This window comes from Myxine glutinosa, chromosome 5, assembly GCF_964187855.1.
Source record: "Myxine glutinosa chromosome 5, kmMyxGlut1.1, whole genome shotgun sequence".
Taxonomy (NCBI): Eukaryota; Metazoa; Chordata; class Myxini; order Myxiniformes; family Myxinidae; genus Myxine; species Myxine glutinosa.
In genome coordinates this window covers 6,917,795-6,938,168 of record NC_136265.1, presented here as the reverse complement: position 1 = coordinate 6,938,168, position 20,374 = coordinate 6,917,795, and the positions used below count along the sequence as shown (strand labels likewise).

General features: G+C 46.3%; 1 protein-coding gene across 1 annotated transcript; it reads left to right on the top strand.

Moving 5' to 3' along the window:
* Window positions 1-100: 100 nt before the first annotated feature.
* COMMD9 (COMM domain containing 9) lies at window positions 101-19,299 on the top strand. Its single transcript, XM_068117889.2, has 6 exons — window positions 101-330; window positions 612-743; window positions 3,040-3,164; window positions 16,683-16,717; window positions 16,885-16,988; window positions 18,057-19,299. The coding sequence occupies exons 1-6, from the start codon at window positions 313-315 to the stop codon at window positions 18,177-18,179; spliced, it is 537 nt and encodes a 178-aa protein (XP_067973990.2). The 5' UTR covers window positions 101-312; the 3' UTR covers window positions 18,180-19,299.
* Window positions 19,300-20,374: the final 1,075 nt, after the last annotated feature.

Here is a 20,374-nt window from a genome sequence, read left to right as displayed (position 1 = left end):
TATCGTCATCGATCGTCGCCGCGCTGCTCAACAGATTCCATTCACAAAGGAACCAGAGTAAACCGAGTACACTTTGTGCGGTGTAGCTGCTGTCATTGGTGTTAGCGGTGTAGCTGCTGTCATTGGTGTTAGCGGTGTAGCGGATCATCGCCCTGAGCGGTGTATAAGTTGTTCCCTACATTGATGGTAATTTTCTGATTCAACGTATTTGTTATAAATAGAGGTGGCATTCTCAGTGCGTGACGTAAAAAGATATAAAGGGTTGAGAAACCACCGGTAACGGAGGAATAGAATTAGAAGACGAAAGCGTACATGGCGGCGAGCATGAAAGTGAGTGTCTGCGGCAGGTTTGTGCAAAGCATTATTGTAGTTAAAGACGTAAATCATGATTATTCCTGTGGTACTGTGGTGTCATGGTTTACGTTGTGACGTGCTCCGTGTTTGTTGCCGTCCGTCACGTCTGATTTCGCGCCATTTGCTGCCAAAGCCGTCGCATTCATTTCCCTTTTTTTTTTTTTTTTTTTTGTATACAAGATCGAGGCTCGTGAAAGAGCTAACATTAATCACACAACCTTCATGGCGTTTCACGCCTTTTCGTCCTTTAAACCCAGATCCCGGATGAGGCCGTGCTCAGAGAAGTTCTACAAAGGGCACTGGAGAGCAGGAGCGGGGGGGAGCAGGTGACCGAGCTCCAAACTCTTATTCAGAGAGAGTTCGCTGTAGACTCGCAACGAGCAGCCAAGGTACTCGACAATCGGATTTCTTTCAATTGGGGAGTGGGTTTTATCTCTGCTCTCGATGGGAACGGTGGGATTGCCCTGTGAACGTCGCGGCCGAGCTCTTGAGTGGTTGAAACCTGTCACGTGCCTTCGCGGACGCCATTGTTGATCCAACTCGGAGCGCCTTTGCATGCCGGATATAGTCGGAGGATCTTATGGGGCACTCACTGTAATTTTGTTTTTAGTATGGGTTTGATGGAGTGTGGATCCTGAAATATAGTTAGTACTACAATGACGGATTAATGTGTTTACCAGTTAGCACTATAATGCTGATATGTGAAGATGGTGTTTATTTTCGGGCACTTATTGACTAAGTCTAAATCTGTCTCACGCTGGAGCTCTGTACGTACACAGTAAGTATTACATGTGGGGCAATGACGTTCAAAGATGTCGATTTACACTTGTCAATACAAACTCTAGGATTATGGAAGGGCTAACGAGTTAACCTAGTGACAGTGGCACCCAGCGAGGGAACGAAGGAACAGGAAAAGAGGAGGAAGCACATGGCCTGCCATACAGGCTTTCTCTATGTGAGTGGAGCTTACATTTTTCAAGGAATGACTTGGAATGATTGACAAAGCCCAATGTATCTGTGGCCGACCTTCGAGGTCACCTTTGACGTGTGATCGGCCCAGGAGAGGTCCTCGCTCGTGGTGAGGCCGAGCCATTCAAAAGGCTGAACCTCTTCCTCTGCCAGGCCGAGGAAATAGCTATCTCTGGACTCATTTGGTGACGTTTCAGGTTTCGAGACAAATTTACACAAATTGCAACGACATTAGTAAATACAGACAAATTGGACATGGCATATGGGGTTTAAACATGGGATCCTACAAAAACAACCTGAATGTTCAGGTCAGAACAACAAAGTGGCTTAACTAGTGTACGGACCTTTACAGATTGCCATTGGCATAAGGGGTCACGGCATTGCAAGGCCGAGTAATGGCGTAGAGACGTCTCCCATATGATACTTCAATGAATGGGCCAAGCGATCTATCCATGTATCCGTGCAAGTTGTCCGATTGTATCTGAGCGGGATGAACGTCGTCACCACGGCACGTACAATGCTGGATGATACCTCGTTAAGAGATCTTGGGTCCAGGCATCACATGTGGAGGCCTCCACATTTAGATATTCAAGATTGAGTTGTATGATTTGTTGGTGCCCACCCTGTTGGTGTGTAGGCTGAGTCGTCGCACACCTACCGGAAGAAAAAAAAATGAAATAACCCCCACAAACTATTCAGTCTATTCTGTCAATGTATAATTACCTTTCTGTCGATTTACTTCACCGAGGAACCTTGGTCTTCTTTCCAGTCAGTGACTATTATGCAGACTTTGAGATGAGATGGGATTGGAGGAGGACGGGGGGGGGGGGGGGGTGGGGGTAAGACTTGAAGGAAAAATGACAGGTGGAGTAGGGTGGGTGGGTGGGGGGGGGGGGATTCAGAGAAGGGAGAGTTGGAAAAGGGAGGGTGTTGAGGTTTGGGGGTTGGGGTTGAAGACTTGAAGAAGAAAGGGAAAGAAGAGGACGGGGTTGGTGTGGGGGAAGGGGACAGAGCTCGGAGAGGGGGTTTGAGGAATTAGGGTGGGGTAGGGGCTTGGAGATTTGGGGCTGGAGAGGGGGTAGTTGAGGACCTGAAGTCACATTTTATATTATGCATAATTGTCGCACAGCGTAGCGAAAGGGGGACTATGGCTTTCCCCTCCATGCGTGTGTGCGTGCGCGTTTGCGTGCGTGCGTAAGCGAAGGACCGCATTCGAATTTGGTGTGTGGGTGCAACCCACGTCAAAATCCAAAATGGCCGCCACCATGTATGTCTGATGCCATGTATGTCTTAACCTTGTGAGATGAATATCTTGAAAAATAAGCGAAGTACCAACTTCTAATTTGGTGTGTGGGTGTATCTCGGCATAAGGAAGAACGCTATTGAAAATTGGGTCGCCACGTCAAAATCGATGGCCGCCTCCATGTATGTCTGAACCTTGTGAGCGAAATATCATATCGTAGCATGTTTTCTGCGTCTTCCACTTTGTCAACTCACATCACTTCACCGACGGGGGACCTAGGCGTAACGCTTGTTTCCATGGTCCCTGCCATTGTGCTGTCAAAGGATATTCCAAGAAAACTTCCTAAATATTCCACACTCGATTAGGAATGAATTCCCTTCCAACAGCCTGGTGGAAATGGTTTATCTGCATTAAATTATATCAGATCAGTTCCTCCATCTGTCATGTTTTTTTGTTTTTTGTTTCTCTTCCAGTTGGACTCGGATCTGCGCTCTTTTGCTCGAGGAGCAGTGTGGAGCCCTTCGGACCTCTCCAAACCTCCTCCTGGTCTGCCCCCTCAACTCTCTTCACTCCTTGTTCGACTGCTGCAGGAGATTGCGTGAGGCTGAGGGACATTGAGGGGTCGGGGATGGTGTTTCGTGTGAATGTGGGGTTAGGTGCGTGTACGTGAGCTCCACATTTACGCTTGGGGGTTCTTTTTGACTTTTTGAGGCTTTCTCATCTTCTTCATCGTTATCTCGATTAGTTAGGCAATTCAGTCTCATGTTCGTTGCCTTCTTGTTGTTATGAAAATGTCATTCGCTATGTTGATGTGCATTCATTATATAAGATTAATCTTAAAGGGATGTGCCATGTTGGACTTTGACAAGAGAACACCTGTACTCCATCACACCTGTACTCCATCACACCTGTACTCCATCACACCTGTAACACCATATTAATCTGATCTATCAGTTTATCGACTTGATTTCACCGAGGAAAGAGACCTATCGGGCAGGTACAGGAACATCGCCAGGTAAGTTCATATACACTATTGTACTGTGCAAGGTGGTGTGCTAACGTCTTCTTCACATTTAGGAGTTGCAGTGTACGGATGTTTCGAGCATCAACAATTGATTTTGGGTGAGAAGAAACCCACTTGTAATTCACATTGATCAGAATATTCAAAAACTTCTGATTACAACAACTCAAAGTAAACTATACGTGAACAGTCAGTGTGAGGTGTTATAATAGCTAAATCAATCGCATTTACCAATCGAATCGAATTGATGACTCATTGTCAGGTGTTGCTCAGCATTAACATCAGGTGTTGCTCTCTACACATCCATGAAGTTAAACTTTCACTTTTCGTACTGCAGAATGCAGATCAACTGTTAGCTTGAAACAAAATGGCTCAAATGTCAGTGAAATAAATAAATAAATATCACCACAGAATTGTTTCTGTATAAAGAAGGAAAACATGGAGTGAAATAGGTCGCACCACTCGATTTTCCGAAGTGTGGTATCCGAATCCCAATTAACAAGGACGGAGAAACATCATCTGTAAACGACAACCACAGGACTGGAAGACCCAAAAAGCTGTCTAACAACAATGAGCAACAACAATGAGCAACAACAATGAGCAATGTTTGAAGATTATATCCTTAAGGAATATAAAGTAGAGCATTGAATCGACAACGGAACTGGCAGATGTCTCGGGTGTTGTCCGTCCATCAACAATACGAAGATCATTTTTAGCTCACCTGGAACGAAGTTCACGGCGGCTTATGTGATGGCGCGTCGTCCGTCCGTCCGTCAACACTTGCAACTTCTTCTCCGGAACCGCTGAAGGGATTGTGACCAAACTTGGCACAAATGATATTTGTTACGTTGTGACTAAAGTTTATTTATGGCATAAAAAAAAAATCGGGCCCAAAGTGGGTCCAGGTTTGACGCCCCCCCAAAATAGGTATTTGCTTTTTTTCCTCTGAAACTACACACACTTTCAATGAAACTTGACTTGACAGGAAGTCTTTATTCTCTTCAGACCTTGACAAAATCACAAGATGGTCAAACACCTGGAATATGTCCTTCAATCCTGACAAATCTCACGCTCACTATCTCTCTCCGAAGCGACTGTCTCGCAAACCCCCCTATCTCATCTACTTTTTAAACAATCCTCTTGCGGAAGTTCATTCATTCAAATTCCTGGGTCTCGCTATCGGCCACGATCTTTCTTGGGAAAACTGCGTTTCAAAGTTGGCCTCTAAAAGGCAGCCGCTGATTGGGTGTCCTCCGTCATACAAAGTCCTTCCTTGGCACACCTGAACTCCTATCCACCTACAAGACTTTTATCTGCAGGTAGATGGAATACTGCTCTCCCCTCTGTGCTGGCTCCCCTGCCTCATACTTTGCTCATCTTGACTCCATGGAAACCAAGGCTTTCAAGATCATTGGAATCTTTTGTAATGAAGCTGAGTCTATGGGTTTATCACTTTGTCATCGTTGACAGGTCAGTGGTGTCTGTCATTACACTTAAGTAGACCATCAAATCCAACATAGGTCTGGCCACATGTGAAGCAGGTGGGGTTTGGAGGTCTCGACCGACCGGTCGAGTGTCTGAGCTCCGGCCCTCTCCCTGCCGTGGTGGTGTGCCACCGTCTGAGCGAATGGGAGGCAAGCATTGGTGCATGACCATAGGTCACCGAAAGCACTGTTATTTCCTGTTTTTGCAACAATTTGGTTGAGAATTGAAAGTTTTCATTGGAATATTGACCTTGCACATGTGAAAATAATTCCATACAGCTAATTTCAGGTAAATTGGCCCAGGCGTTTTTAATACGAACACGCCAAAATAACTTACGCATTTTAAAGCATAGCCTGAGGAATGAACAAACACAGCACATTTACACGAGTCCGTCTCACAAACATCACAGTGCGTACCCAGATACCGCCCAGTCCTGCTAATGTCCATGTAGGGAGACCATTCAATGCATCAACGACTCGGTGAAAGACCCCCACCTTTACGACCATCCCGACCCTCCTCTTCTTTATTTCTCCCCCTACGAATACAACCTAGAGTACTATTGGCTTTACCTATGGATACCTGGCACTGTGCTGTCCGTGTATCTATTACCACCCCCAGATTTTTTTTTTTTTTTTTTTTTTTTGTATACAAGATCGAGGCTCGTGAAAGAGCGAACATTAATCACACAAAAAGACAAACCGACACATAAAACAAATAACATCGGGAGCGGTAGACAAGATGGGGAGAGAGGGGGAAGGACACAAACACAACATTTGAGAGCAGGGACTGAGAGACATGGAGACATCGAGAGATCTGAGAGAGGGCGAGGGCTTTGGGGGCGGTGGGAGAGGTATAAAACATATGTACACGGCCAGGACTTCCAGGAAAGAAGTTGGAATTTCAAACAAGGTGGATCTGGGGTGAATTAGCGGGGGTAGAAAAGATCAAGGTTTTGGATGGGGGAAGATAAGAGATGGTGGTGAACAGCTGTTTTAAAGACCTGGAGGGAGGAGTGGGATTGAAGGGAGTGAGGGAGTTTTTTTCCAGAGGCGGGAGAAAAGAGGAATGAAGGAGTGAAGGTGAGCAGAGAGCCGAGATTTCGGCAGTTTAACCATCAGAGGGTTGCTGGCAGATCTTGTGTGACCTTCTCCTGTATGATGACACACTCACTCTCCTGTATTCTTCTGCTGTATGACACACTCCGACATTGTCTCTTCTATCATGTAATCTCAATTTTCATTATTCTTACCCATCCAAATTACGAAACATTCCCTTTTGCTTTACTAAGGCTACTCAATGTAAAAGGACCACATGACGTAGGAGGACTTTACCACGTGGTTCTGCCTTCTTTCAATGCTCTCTATACACGAGTATGATTCTTCTCGTATTATTGTCAGATATCCAGTCACACATATTGCAACCGCTTAAAGAAAAGGCTCGGGAGGAAACGCGACCCACCACTTCCCTTTCTTGTCATCACGAAAGGACAGTGACCTGGCGTGGGTGGGAAAAGGCGTGATTTTATTGCCCTTTAAATGAACCGCTGATTTATTTTATATGATCGAATATTCCCATCAAGGATGAGTGATGTGACAGGACAGGATGGCCATAGAACACCAACAACAACAATCCTGTGATAAACGGAATCGTTGCCAGGTCCTTGGGCTTGAAGCACCAACCACCAGAATGCTATGACGTCATCCAGCAGAATAAATGCTTTGATAAAAAATATTCCTTTGACTGGGCCCAATGCATTAAAATATTAAATGGAGTTGTAGGTAAATAAATATAGATTGCGCGAGTATCATTGTATGAATTTTATTTTGTTTATGCAGTTTGGTGAGAATACAAATAAAGAGTAGAGGGAGGAATGGGGATGCACATCGTCATATTATTTCTCCAGGTGAGACTAATTGTAAAGCCCTTTATTCTATTGTGGAAATATTCAACAATGCAGCCCAGAGCATCTCCTTCAGGTGATTTGCTTTGCTAATGATTCCTGAAGGCAGAAATACGTGACCCCGGCTTGCGCAGTCTCCCTTTTACGGTTGTTTTTGTGTCGTCTGTGTCTGTGTCTGTGTGAGAGATATCCATTTTACTTCCATATATTGCACTTCCAGTATTGCTTGTCGTTAAAGGCGGCAAAAAGGGTTGGCGTCAGGAAGGGCATCCGGCCATAAAACATTGCTTCAAAAAGGGGACCGAAAAAACAACAACAACCACGGTTCCCGAAAAAGGCCAACCCCCGCTTGCGGGGAAAAATGGCCTCTAAAGGTGGTTTATATTGCACTTCCAAGTGAAAAGAAAAGAAACAAAAAAAAACTAGAACGGCACTCGGTAGTGAGCATACCTCCGCCTGGTTTGCCATATCACTCGGTGATGAAGAATCACTTAAAAAATTATACTCGCTGGATCTGGATGCGGGTCTTCACCAAAATCGAATCGAATCGAATCGTCCTTGCCAGACACCCAACCAGTCCACCAAGTTGCGTCCAAATCCGTCCAACCTTTTGAGATATCCTGCTATGTATCGTTTTTGGCCCTATCTCCCAATGGTGAAGAATCACTTAAGAATTAAATAATTCTCATATCCGAATCCACGTTCAAAACTTCACCAAAATCGAATCGAATCGTCCTTGTTGGACACCCAAACAGTCCACCAAGTTTCGTCCAAATTCGTCCACAACTTTTCACCCCTCAGCCCTAATTGGGCTAAGGGGTATTGTCGTCCGTCAACTTTTGGTTTCGTCAATTTCAAGGAGAACGGCTTGGCCGATTAAATCCATTTTTGCAGTGTGTGTTGAGGTTGAGTAGAGGAAGGTTCCTTTCGAAAATGGGCATGCTGCGATTTTCAATATGGCCGCCACGGCAGCCATCTTGAAATTGGTTTCCACCATGCATGGGTTGAGGGGTTACGCCCGCTTTGCGGTGCTATTTTTGAGATATCCTGCTATGTATCGTTTTTGGCCCTATCTCTCAATGGTGAAGAATCACTTAGAAAATTTTACTAGCCGGATCCAAATCCAGATCTTCACCAAAATCTAATCATTTCGTCCTTGTCACATACACTACCTCTCTGCCAAATTTAGTCCGAATCCATCCACAACTTTTTCAGATAACTTGTTCACAAACAAACGGGCAAACAGACAAAATATGAATGAATGATCGTTTTTTTAAAGGCCATTTTACCTGCTAGAGCGGGGGTTAGCCTTGCGGGCCCCATGACAATCATGGTTCCCTGTTTGAGGCAATGTTTTTATGGCCGGATGCCCTTCCTGACGCCAACCCTTGGTCACGCTCTTACGATGCGCAGGGATACGGTGTACCTATTCTAAACCGGGGTACACACCGGGATCATTCATCCCAGCAAGCTGGTACTCAATTTGCCGACCTCGGAAGGATGACAGGCTGAGTCAACCCCCCTGGCGTTAATTTAGCGATCGACCGGGATTCGAACCCAGGATCCTAGGATCCCAAGCCAGCACCCTAACAGCTAAGCCAACGCCAGGCCTGTGCTAGGCCGGGGCAAACAGACAGATGGGTGTAAATATAACCCCCATCCACCTTTGGTGGTGGAGGTAACAAATTACCAAAAATTAATGAAAAACTCAAAACTAGAATATCTTGGTTGGATAAGTGTCAACCCTCCTGAGTTAATACTTTGTGGTAGCACGTTTGACAGCAATTACAGGTGTGAGTCTGTTGGGATAGGTCTCTACCAACTTCGCACACCTTGATTGGGCAATATTTGCCCATTCTGTACAAAACTGTTCAAGCTCAGTCAAGTTGTGTGGGGAACGTTGATGGACAGAAATATTCAAGTCGTGTCTCAGATTTTCGATTGCATTTAGGTCGGGGCTCTGACTGGGCCATTCAAGGACATTTATCTTGTTGTTCCTTAGCCGCTCCAGTGTAGCTTTGGCTGTGTGCTGCGGGTCGATGTTATGCTGAAAGATGAACTTCCGTCCCAATTTCAGCTTTCTTGCAGAGGGCAGCAGGTTTCCTCTAGGATATTTCTATACTTTGCTCCATCCATTTTCCCTTTAATCCTGACAAGTGCCCCAGTCCCTGCTGATGAGAAACATCCCCATAACATGATGCTGCCACCACCATGTTTTACAATAGGGATGGTGTTCTTTGGGTGATGTGATGTGCTGTGTTGTCCGAATCCAGATCCGGGTTGTTACAGTGGGATACAAAACGTAAACTGTTCACCAGGTGGAGGTATGCTCTCTACTGAGTGCCGTTCCTGTGATTAATTCTTTTCATTCGTACAAAATTTGTCATTTGTATTACGATAGTTTTTTTTGTGTCTGAATGTTTTTAAGATTCGTTCGCTACTTACATGGTAACTTAGTGCAGTATTTACGACTTGGCCTGTAATCGTGGGTGGTGTAAGTGCTTTCGTCGTTGATGTACCTTCGTCCCTGATTGGTGCTATATGGAGGTTTTTCTTATTGAAATGTGTTCGCACCTTCTTGGCAGGGTCGCAGAAATGTATCGGTTTCCTCATTGTAACAACTTGTGTGGATGTTTTATTCTCGTTATGTTGTCACCTGCTTTGCAAATTTCATCAAACGTGTTGATCGTCTTTCGGCACCTGGTTGAAGCATCGGCATCTTGCATTGCTACTTGGTGAGCCATGTTGCTCGAGCGGTTCAATTACGATGACACTTCCACAACACCTGGACTTCCTCAGCATCTAAAAACGCTTCCTTGTGTGCATTGAACAATGCTGGTTTATGATCCTGCTGTGAAACTGAGCACAGGGTGACCGTGTCAGGACCAAATCGTTGTCTGTAAAAGCAAAACATGAATGGTTGTCGTATCCACTTCAGCACCGAGATGCACTTGCAAGGGGCTTCGGGGGATTAAGGCAAACCGACTGACACTGTCGGCTCATGAATGGGACGTTTCTGAGCGAGAGAAGCAACGTGAAGAGCAGGCTGTGTGCTTTGCAAGTTATTTATTTATTTACCAAGCTTTTGCACGTACGCCAAAGTGCACGTCTGAAAATGGTGAGGCTAATTTTGCTGTCATCCTCCACTGCAAAGGCCCTTCTTGTGTCGCTTGCGTTAACAGCATTCGCTTTCCTAAAATACCCTGCGTCTGGCACACTTCCCGCTTCGATTAACCCTTTCCTGACGTGCTTCCTACGTTTGCCCGAGATGCAAATCGACATTCGCGTTTGTGTCGAAGCTTCCTCGAACGCAGCTGTTGACTTGCTTGGTGCAGATAGTTAGGCTGTGGTTTGCACCAGGTTAAGGTCGCACAAAAAAAAAAGGAAGCGATCGCATGTTAGGTGCGTGGAATGCAGAACCCCACAGTTTGAAAGGAAACCACAAAAAGCAGTCTGCAATATTGTTGATATCGACCTGTTGAAGATCTTTTTATCTCCAAAATACAGTGGAAGGGTTTTACGTAAATGACGTTGCTGGCTAACCACACCGACTCGGTTTTGTGCTGACGGAGAGTGCACAGAGCACACCTTTGGCCATCTTTTCAATGTTGGAATTCCATTGCTTTCTTTGGGGACTGCTATTTCGGGATTGTCTCGATGTAAGCACTCGGATGTGTCTGTCCTGTCTCTCCAAACGGCCACCAAATGATGCTGAATGTTTACCCGGCACAGCAATACAACCAATCATCGTCAGGCTATGTCCGCGTCATGACTGCTTGTTGCACGCGATGGTGTCCTCAAAAATAAGCTCATGGGTTCAAACTCAGGTTGGAATCTTAACAAGTGGGTGTTGCAAATTGTGCAAGGTGGGAATTGTGAACACGTGATGCACCAAGCACGTCGGTAGGAAATTGGGAGGTGTCCCTCTGATCAAGGCCAACTTTATTGTATTGCACTCTTTGATGTTCCCATTTGAGCACACAGGATATCTTTCTGGAATCCCAGGTTCAAATCTCGTACAGTGTTGGAATCCCAGGTTTGGATCTGGGACATTGTGTGTGCATCCAGGGTTTGGATCTCGTATGCCCTGTTTGCATCCCACGTTTGGATCTTTTATGCCTTGTTGGAATCCCAGGTTTGGATCTCGTATGCCTTCTTGGAATCCCAGGTTTGGATCTGGTATGCCTTGTTGGAATCCCAGGTTTGGATCTGGTATGCCTTGGAATCCCAGGTTTGGATCTGGTATGCCTTGTTGGAATCCCAGGTTTGGATCTGGTATGCCTTATTGGAATCTCAGGTTTGGATCTTTTATGCTTTGTTGGAATCCCAGGTGTGGATCTCATATACCCTGTTGGAATCCCAGGTGTGGATCTCGTATACCCTGTTGGAATCCCAGGTTTGGATCTGGCACATTGTGTGTGCATCCAAGGTTTGGATCTCGTATGCCCTGTTTGCATCCCACGTTTGGATCTTTTATGCTTTGTTGGACTACCATGTTTGGATCTCGTATACCTTGTTGGAATCCCAGGTTTGGATCTCGTATTACCTGTTGGAATCCCAGGAGTGGGTCTCGTATGCCTTGTTGGAATCCCAGGTTTGGATCTGGTATGCCTTGTTGGAATCCCAGGTTTGGATCTGGTATGCCTTGTTGGAATCCCAGGTTTGGATCTGGTATGCCTTGTTGGAATCCCAGGTTTGGATCTGGTATGCCTTATTGGAATCTCAGGTTTGGATCTTTTATGCTTTGTTGGAATCCCAGGTGTGGATCTCATATACCCTGTTGGAATCCCAGGTGTGGATCTCGTATACCCTGTTGGAATCCCAGGTTTGGATCTGGCACATTGTGTGTGCATCCAAGGTTTGGATCTCGTATGCCCTGTTTGCATCCCACGTTTGGATCTTTTATGCTTTGTTGGACTACCATGTTTGGATCTCGTATACCTTGTTGGAATCCCAGGTTTGGATCTGGTATGCCTTGTTGGAATCCCAGGTTTGGATCTGGTATGCCTTGTTGGAATCCCAGGTTTGGATCTGGTATGCCTTGTTGGAATCCAAGGTTTGGATCTCAAATGCCTTGTTGGAATCCAAGGAGTGGGTCTTGTATGCCTTGTTGGAATCCCAGGAGTGGGTCTCGTATGCCTTGTTGGAATCCCAGGTTTGGATCTGGTATGCCTTGTTGGAATCCCAGGTTTGGATCTGGTATGCCTTGTTGGAATCCCAGGTTTGGATCTGGTATGCCTTGTTGGAATCCAAGGTTTGGATCTCAAATGCCTTGTTGGTATCCCAGGTTTGGATCTTGTATGCCTAGTTGGAATCCCAGGTTTGGGTCTCGTATGCCTTGTTGGAATCCCAGGTTTGGATCTCGTATGCCTAGTTGGAATCCCAGGTTTGGGTCTCGTATGCCTTGTTGGAATCCCAGGTTTGGATCTCGTATGCCTAGTTGGAATCCCAGGTTTGGGTCTCATATGCCTTGTTGGAATCCCAGGTTTGGATCTCGTATGCCTTGTTGGAATCCCAGGAGTGGGTCTTGTATGCCCTGTTGGAATCCCAGGAGTGTGTCTCGTATGCCTTGTTGGAATCCCAGGTTTGGAGCTGGTATGTCTTGTTGGAATCCCAGGTTTGGATCTGGTATGCCTTTTTTTTTTTTTTTTTTTTTTTTGTATACAAGATCGAGGCTCGTGAAAGAGCGAACATTAATCGCACAGAAAGACAAACGGACACATAAAACAAATAACATCGGGAGCGGTAGACAAGATGGGGAGAGAGGAGGAAGGACACAAACACAACATTTGAGAGCAGGGACCGAGAGACATGGAGACATCGAGAGAACTGTGGGAGGGAGAGGGCTTTGGGGGGAGGCATGGGAAGGGGGGGGGGGGTAGGAGAGGTATAAAACATGGACACTGCCAGGACTTCCAGGAAAGAAGTTGGAATTTCAAACAAGGTGGATCTGGGGTGAATTAGTGGGGGTAGAAAAGATCAAGGTTTTGGATGGGGGAAGATAAGAGATGGTGGTGAACAGCTGTTTTAAAGACCTGGAGGGAGGAGTGTGATTGAAGTGAGTGTGGGAGTTTGTTCCAGAGGCGGGAGAAAAGAGGAATGAAAGAGTGAAGGTGAACAGAGAGCCAAGATTTCGGCAGTTTAACCATCAGAGGGTGGCTGGCAGATCTTGTGCGACCTGTAGGAATATTTGGGGGACAGAGCACAGAGAGAGCTGGGGGAACAAGGCCGGAGAGGAGTCGGTAGAAGACAGAAAGACCACCTACCTGCCTGCGGTGAGTGAGTGAAAGGCCCTCAGAGATAGCTTCATCGCGGGAGATTCCAATGATTCTGAAAGCTTTGGATTCAACAGCGTGAAGCCGAGCCAGGTGTGAGGTAGGAGCACCAGCCCATAGGGGAGAATCCCAGGTTGGAATCCCAGGTTTGGATCTGGTATGCCTTGTTGGAATCCAAGGTTTGGATCGCAAATGCCTTGTTGGAATCCCAGGTTTGGATCTTGTATGCCTTGTTGGAATCCCAGGTTTGGATCTCGTATGCCTTGTTGGACTCCCAGGTTTGGATCTGGTATGCCTTGTTGGAATCCCAGGTTTGGATCTGGTATGCCTTGTTGGAATCCCAGGTTTGGATCTGGTATGCCTCGTTGGAATCCAAGGTTTGCATCTCAAATGCCTTGTTGGAATCCCAGGTTTGGATCTCGTATGCCTTGTTGGAATCCCAGGTTTGGATCTCGTATGCGTTGTTGTAATCCCAGGTTTGGATCTCGTATGCCTTGTTGGAATCCCAGGTTTGGATCTCGTATGCGTTGTTGGAATCCCAGGTTTGGATCTCGCATGCGTTGTTGGAATCCCAGGTTTGGATCTCGTATGCGTTGTTGGACTCCCAGGTTTGGATCTCGTATGCCTTGTTGGACTCCCAGGTTTGGATCTCGTATGCGTTGTTGGAATCCCAGGTTTGGATCTCGTATGCCTTGTTGGAATCCCAGGTTTGGATCTCGTATGCGTTGTTGGAATCCCAGGTTTGGATCTCGTATGCATTGTTGGAATCCCAGGTTTGGATCTCGTATGCGTTGTTGGAATCCCAGGTTTGGATCTCGTATGCGTTGTTGGACTCCCAGGTTTGGATCTCGTATGCCTTGTTGGAATCCCAGGTTTGGATCTCGTATGCGTTGTTGGAATCCCAGGTTTGGATCTCGTATGTGTTGTTGGAATCCCAGGTTTGGATCTTGTATGCCTTGTTGGAATCCCAGGTTTGGATCTCGTATGCGTTGTTGGACTCACATGTTTGGATCTCGTATGCCTTTTTGGACTCCCAGGTTTGGATCTCGTATGCGTTGTTGGAATCCCAGGTTTGGATCTCGTATGCCTTGTTGGACTCCCAGGTTTGGATCTCGTATGCGTTGTTGGAATCCCAGGTTTGGATCTCGTATGCCTTGTTGGAATCCCAGGTTTGGATCTCGTATGCCTTGTTGGAATCCCAGGTTTGGATCTCGTATGCGTTGTTGGACTCACATGTTTGGATCTTGTATGCCTTGTTGGAATCCCAGGTTTGGATCTCGTATGCCTTGTTGGAATCCCAGGTTTGGATCTCGTATGCCTTGTTGGAATCCCAGGTTTGGATCTCGTATGCCTTGTTGGAATCCCAGGTTTGGATCTCGTATGCCTTGTTGGACTCCCATGTTTGGATCTCATATGCCTTGTTGGACTCCCAGGTTTGGATCTCATATGCCTTGTTGGACTCCCAGGTTTGGATCTCGTATGCGTTGTTGGACTCCCAGGTTTGGATCTCGTATGCCTTGTTGGAATCCCAGGTTTGGATCTCGTATGCGTTGTTGGAATCCCAGGTTTGGATCTCGTATGCGTTGTTGGAATCCCAGGTTTGGATCTCGTATGCGTTGTTGGAATCCCAGGTTTGGATCTCGTATGCGTTGTTGGAATCCCAGGTTTGGATCTCGTATGCGTTGTTGGACTCCCAGGTTTGGATCTCGTATGCCTTGTTGGAATCCCAGGTTTGGATCTCGTATGCGTTGTTGGAATCCCAGGTTTGGATCTCGTATGTGTTGTTGGAATCCCAGGTTTGGATCTCGTATGCCTTGTTGGAATCCCAGGTTTGGATCTCGTATGCGTTGTTGGACTCACATGTTTGGATCTCGTATGCCTTTTTGGACTCCCAGGTTTGGATCTCGTATGCGTTGTTGGAATCCCAGGTTTGGATCTCGTATGCCTTGTTGGACTCCCAGGTTTGGATCTCGTATGCGTTGTTGGAATCCCAGGTTTGGATCTCGTATGCCTTGTTGGAATCCCAGGTTTGGATCTCGTATGCGTTGTTGGACTCACATGTTTGGATCTTGTATGCCTTGTTGGAATCCCAGGTTTGGATCTCGTATGCCTTGTTGGAATCCCAGGTTTGGATCTCGTATGCCTTGTTGGAATCCCAGGTTTGGATCTCGTATGCGTTGTTGGACTCCCATGTTTGGAGCTCGTATGCCTTGTTGGACTCCCAGGTTTGGATCTCGTATGCCTTGTTGGAATCCCAGGTTTGGATCTCGTATGCCTTGTTGGAATCCCAGGTTTGGATCTCGTATGCCTTGTTGGAATCCCAGGTTTGGATCTCGTATGCCTTGTTGGAATCCCAGGTTTGGATCTTGTATGCCTTGTTGGAATCCCAGGTTTTGATCTCGTATGCCTTGTTGGACTCCCAGGTTTGGATCTCGTATGCGTTGTTGGAATCCCAGGTTTGGATCTCGTATGCGTTGTTGGACTCCCAGGTTTGGATCTCGTATGCCTTGTTGGAATCCCAGGTTTGGATCTCGTATGCGTTGTTGGAATCCCAGGTTTGGATCTCGTATGCCTTGTTGGAATCCCAGGTTTGGATCTCTTCCACTGTTTGTCTATTAGTCTTCTTGAGTTTGTGTAAAAGTATTATGTTACCTCGTGTGTCATTTATTCGACATGTGGTCATGTGTATATATATGCAGTCTCTTCCGTGAGACCCAGAGCAGAAATATCTTCTCGTTTTTAATACCCACCTATCTCCAAATTAATTTATTATATAAGTTTAATACGATATTGTGTGTCGGTCATTCTCCGAGGTCAGAATATGATATCTTGAGTGCCGTGTCTCATCGTCTGTCTACATGAATGCACCTGTCTAACTCTTGTGGCAGAAATGAGCACACGACTGTCACTGTGAGCTCATTGGTTCGCACACGCATGAACAGCTGAACGCTTGTTCCCTTTGCTGGAAGCAATTTTGAATAGGGCCGTGCTTGTGTTCCACTCAAAACGATTAGGCCCAAAAGCGTTCGGGCTCTGAAAGCAAATCTATCTAGACACAGGCATTGGCTTGTTGGCTTTATTTTGCGACATAACGTGAATGTCTGTCGATCATGGTCAGCCGGGTTGGCCTAATCATCCGAGTCCTCGTGATGGAGAACGACCAAAAACGCACGAACCCTGTAATCCTGCAATGATCTTCCTCTACTGTTCTGAAGTCCTTCATGTGACCCAAATAATGGAATCCTTTCTGGAATGTGTGTTTTCCAGTTGGGAAATTTGCTAACCTTCTCTTGTATTGGTTTCGTGTGCAAATCTTTGTCCTGCTAGTGGGCATGTCACCTGGCACTATAAGGTACTGACCCAGGTATGATAGGCTGGTGATGTTGACATGATAATGGTGATTGTTTGAGTTGTGCTACCTTTTTTTCTTTGCAGGCCTGTGTGGAGAGCTAAAGCCTTGTCAGAACAGGGTAAGGAAGTTTCCTCGACCTCAGGTGTCTTGTTCTTATCGTTGGGGGTGGTGAACGTGATCGGGGGTCGGTATGGAGGGGTGCCAGGGTTTAAATGCCTCATGTGGGGGGGCGAAGGGGGGCATTTTGAATGGGCAACGGAAATAATAAAGTTATCTTGCACTCAGCGTTCCTGCCAAGGCTTGAGAACATGACATGGAAGGTCGTCACACGGGCAGCTGGAGATGGAGGACCTTCGGACACGGAGCCCGTTTGCTGTCTGCAGCTTCAGGTATTGCATCGGGATACTGAGAAAGTACACCACACCATTAATTTGAACACCTCTTTGGACAGATGAGTGATCTACAAACTTTATTTCTGAAATATCCACCCAGGAAATGCTGTTCTTTCAAATTGGACGTATTTAATTTTGTTTCCCTCGTTCGCCGGGAAGACCTTTAAATGGCTCGAGAGTCGAGGAAACGTGATGTGCACGTTTGTGGGTATCAATAAAACGAAGCCATCGTCCAAATGACCTTCCAACGTTTGTACTTGTGCTTTCCGAAGTATCGTTTTCCCGGAAGTTAACGATTTTTATGCCTCTGCGGACAATGCCACCTGAGGGATTCCGTTTTCTTGTCCGTCCGTCCGTCTGTCCGTGATAGTTTTTCATTCCCGCAATAACTTGAGAGCGGTTGATGGGAACCAAGTCAAACTTGGTACACGTACGTACTATGTTGAAAAGACGAACTGATTAGATTTCGGTGTTGAAGGTCAGAGGTCGTGGGTAAAATTGTTATACTTGAGAACAGCTGAAGGGATTTAAATCAAACTTAGTACAAGTATGTATTATGAGGTAATAATGTGGGCGGAGGCATATCGTGACGTCATAGCGCTGTTCTCGTTAATATTGCATCTTCGTCTGCTCGTTGTTCGAGTTCAAATTGAAGGCTCATTCTCAATCGGCTTTGAAATTTTTTTCACTTAGTTTTTTTCAATTTTTGATTTTGATTTATTTTTGATTTATTTATTTTTTCAATTATTTCACACATCTACTTGTTCTTTTTGTTTGGAAATCCCGACTTTTTTCTTTCCTGGAAGTTGCAGCAGTGTCCATGTGTTTTATACTTTCTCTCCCCCCCCCCCCCCCCCCCTTCCCGTGCCTCCTCCCCTCATGCCCTCTCCCTCCCACAGATCTTCCGTTGTCCCTGTTCTCCGCTGCTGTACTTGTGTGCTTCCCTCTCTCTCCCCATCTTGTCTCCCGCTCCCTTTATTGTATGTTTTGTGTGATGTCGTTGTCGAAAACGGAGATGTCCTTTGTGGTCCGTGGAATGACAAAGTGAAAATAATTTCATTTCAGATCAGGAAGGAAATGGGTAAAATGGAGTATTTGCCCCTGGAGCTGGAACCTCAAACCGTGGATACGATGCTGGACTCGCTGGGTCGAGTACGCGATCAGCTGGCCACCGTCGCTCGCCGCTGACGTCGCTCCTCGGAGCCGGCGCGACCCCGAAATCCCTGGTCGAAGCCCGTACGATGTCGGTTGTGGGAAGGGCCCCGTTACAATGGACGACGCAATGTTTATCTCCGAGAGGCCTGTTGAGCCAGATTCGTGCGCTGCTGCTTCCTGCTGTAGATGTGGATGCAAGATTGAAAAGTTTGTTACCTGGCTGTGGTTTTGCTGTTTCCATCGCGGTTTTCAGGCCGACACCCCAACACCTGAAATCCCTTGCCCTAACCGGACCCACGACCCGCCCTTGTTGTTTACCGGAATGCCGTGCGCTTTGTGCGCCCACGGGTTGTGACACTGCCAAAGTCAAATCCACCACATCCGAACTGGTCCCAGCTCTTGACGAGCCAATGGAAATCTACCTTTTGGGTACCGGTCATGCAGAATTTTCTCCTGGTCTCCATTTTGAGTACAAGATAAATCTAAGTGTCGTTGATGTTGTGATTTTCTTGTGCCCTGGACCATGGCAGCCTTTCTTTAGCTTCAAGCGCTTGTACCGAGCGATTGGTACATTTGTTAGAGCTCGATGAAGGCAAACTTTCCAACAGCTCTTGTTTAGCTGTAAAAAATTCCAATTTGATTTGGTGATTTTTTTTTTCTCTGTAAAACGTCCTTGAAGATCATTAAAAAGGTGATTCAAGGATCCAGGTGCTTCCGCATCATCACTTACAGGCTTCAGTTCAAACACCTGCCATCTGAACCGTTATCAACCATGTTTCCCACCGCCACGCCCCTCGGTGTTTCGGTCTCGGACTATCCCTCGTAGGGAAACTTTGCAAGACGTGTGGGCTGTGGGGGGACATCACTTCTTGTACATCAATCTCTTGTCCCATTTCACCCAGCGAAGCACCATCATTCATCGCATTGTGCATCCGAGCCTGGCCGTACGGTCGTGCTTTGTACAACATATCGTTGTTTTCTTGTGCACGTTTGTCCTACAATCCAACAGTACTCTCCTTACAATGGAGGCCTTTGAAAATCTGTTCTGCTTGGATCGTTCAGTCCCTTACCCTCGCCAGAGGAGAGCGTATTACATTGAAGTCCTTTTGTCTGTCTGTTTGTCCGCACAGAATAAATATTATTTTTCCTGCAACCGTTCTCCGAGTGACAGGAAATTTTCACCATTGGTGCGCATCCTCCTTTCGAATTTTTTTTAATGATAATTATGACGTTATAGGTCATGTGGTATGGGCGCCATTTTGGAAAAAACCGAAAAACTTTCCACCTATATTTACAAAAGTGCTGCATAGAAAAGAATTGAGACATGGCTCATTGTAAAGAACTCTCCATAGGGAATAAACTGTTAATGATGTCATAGGTGCCTCCATTATGACGTCATAATTCGACAAGCCTTCATCTGATCAAGATGAAATTTCTTGAGCATCCTTTAGCAATAAATTGGTGGCGAAAAAAAGTCAGCGGTCACGTGGTTCGGCCACCATATTTGTTTTAACACAAAAGCCTTAAAAACCCCTAACGTCCATGCGAGGTTCTGCAATCTCTGATTGCGCTTTCTTGTTGTTTGTTGTAGCCCGTAGCTGCCGGTTGTTACGTTTCTGGCAGCACGGCTGTGCCACTGATGCAGTGCCCCCTGTAGGTTAAATCAGGAGTTTTGGAATTTGTTCATGATAGCTTGCCTACTCTTCATGAAGGACACCATGGGATCTTGAACGTCCACCATGTAATGCCGGCAGATGGGAGACCCGTTTATCATCCACGGGGTGGATGCTGATGCTTCACTTTTCCTCAAACACCAGAGTTGTAGCTTATACTGGGACGAGATAGAAACCCAGGCTAGACTTCTCAAAGGCAAGTGCGTATACCTCTCGGCCATCCTGCCAGTCCTTCGGTTTGGATAAAAACCAAACAAATTTGCACATCTCTTCCATACGATTGCCAAGGCAGAGGAACGTGGTCGTTCTGCGCTCCGTCCGGGGATGGGCGAGCGTCCCCTCGTGGCCGTGACGGACCAGAGATGGACCATCAAATAAGCAGCCTGTGCTCGTCACCGTCTGAATGCTGAAACGTTTTGTTTATCCAAGTGTGCGTCGGCCTTTTCTAAACACAGCCCTGGGCATCGCTGGGTCAGAACTGATAAATATATCTCCACGAGGACCGGCCAAAAATACTCTGTTCTTCAGTGGGCCCTTTGTCTTTCTCATTTGTTG

Bases quoted from the DNA above. Each gene is read 5' to 3' on its own strand.
- COMMD9 (XM_068117889.2), top strand. The intron at 16,718-16,884 runs GTAAGGAAGTTT...TCTTGCACTCAG, and splicing joins TAAAGCCTTGTCAGAACAGG to CGTTCCTGCCAAGGCTTGAG. The intron at 16,989-18,056 runs GTATTGCATCGG...ATTTCATTTCAG, and splicing joins TTTGCTGTCTGCAGCTTCAG to ATCAGGAAGGAAATGGGTAA.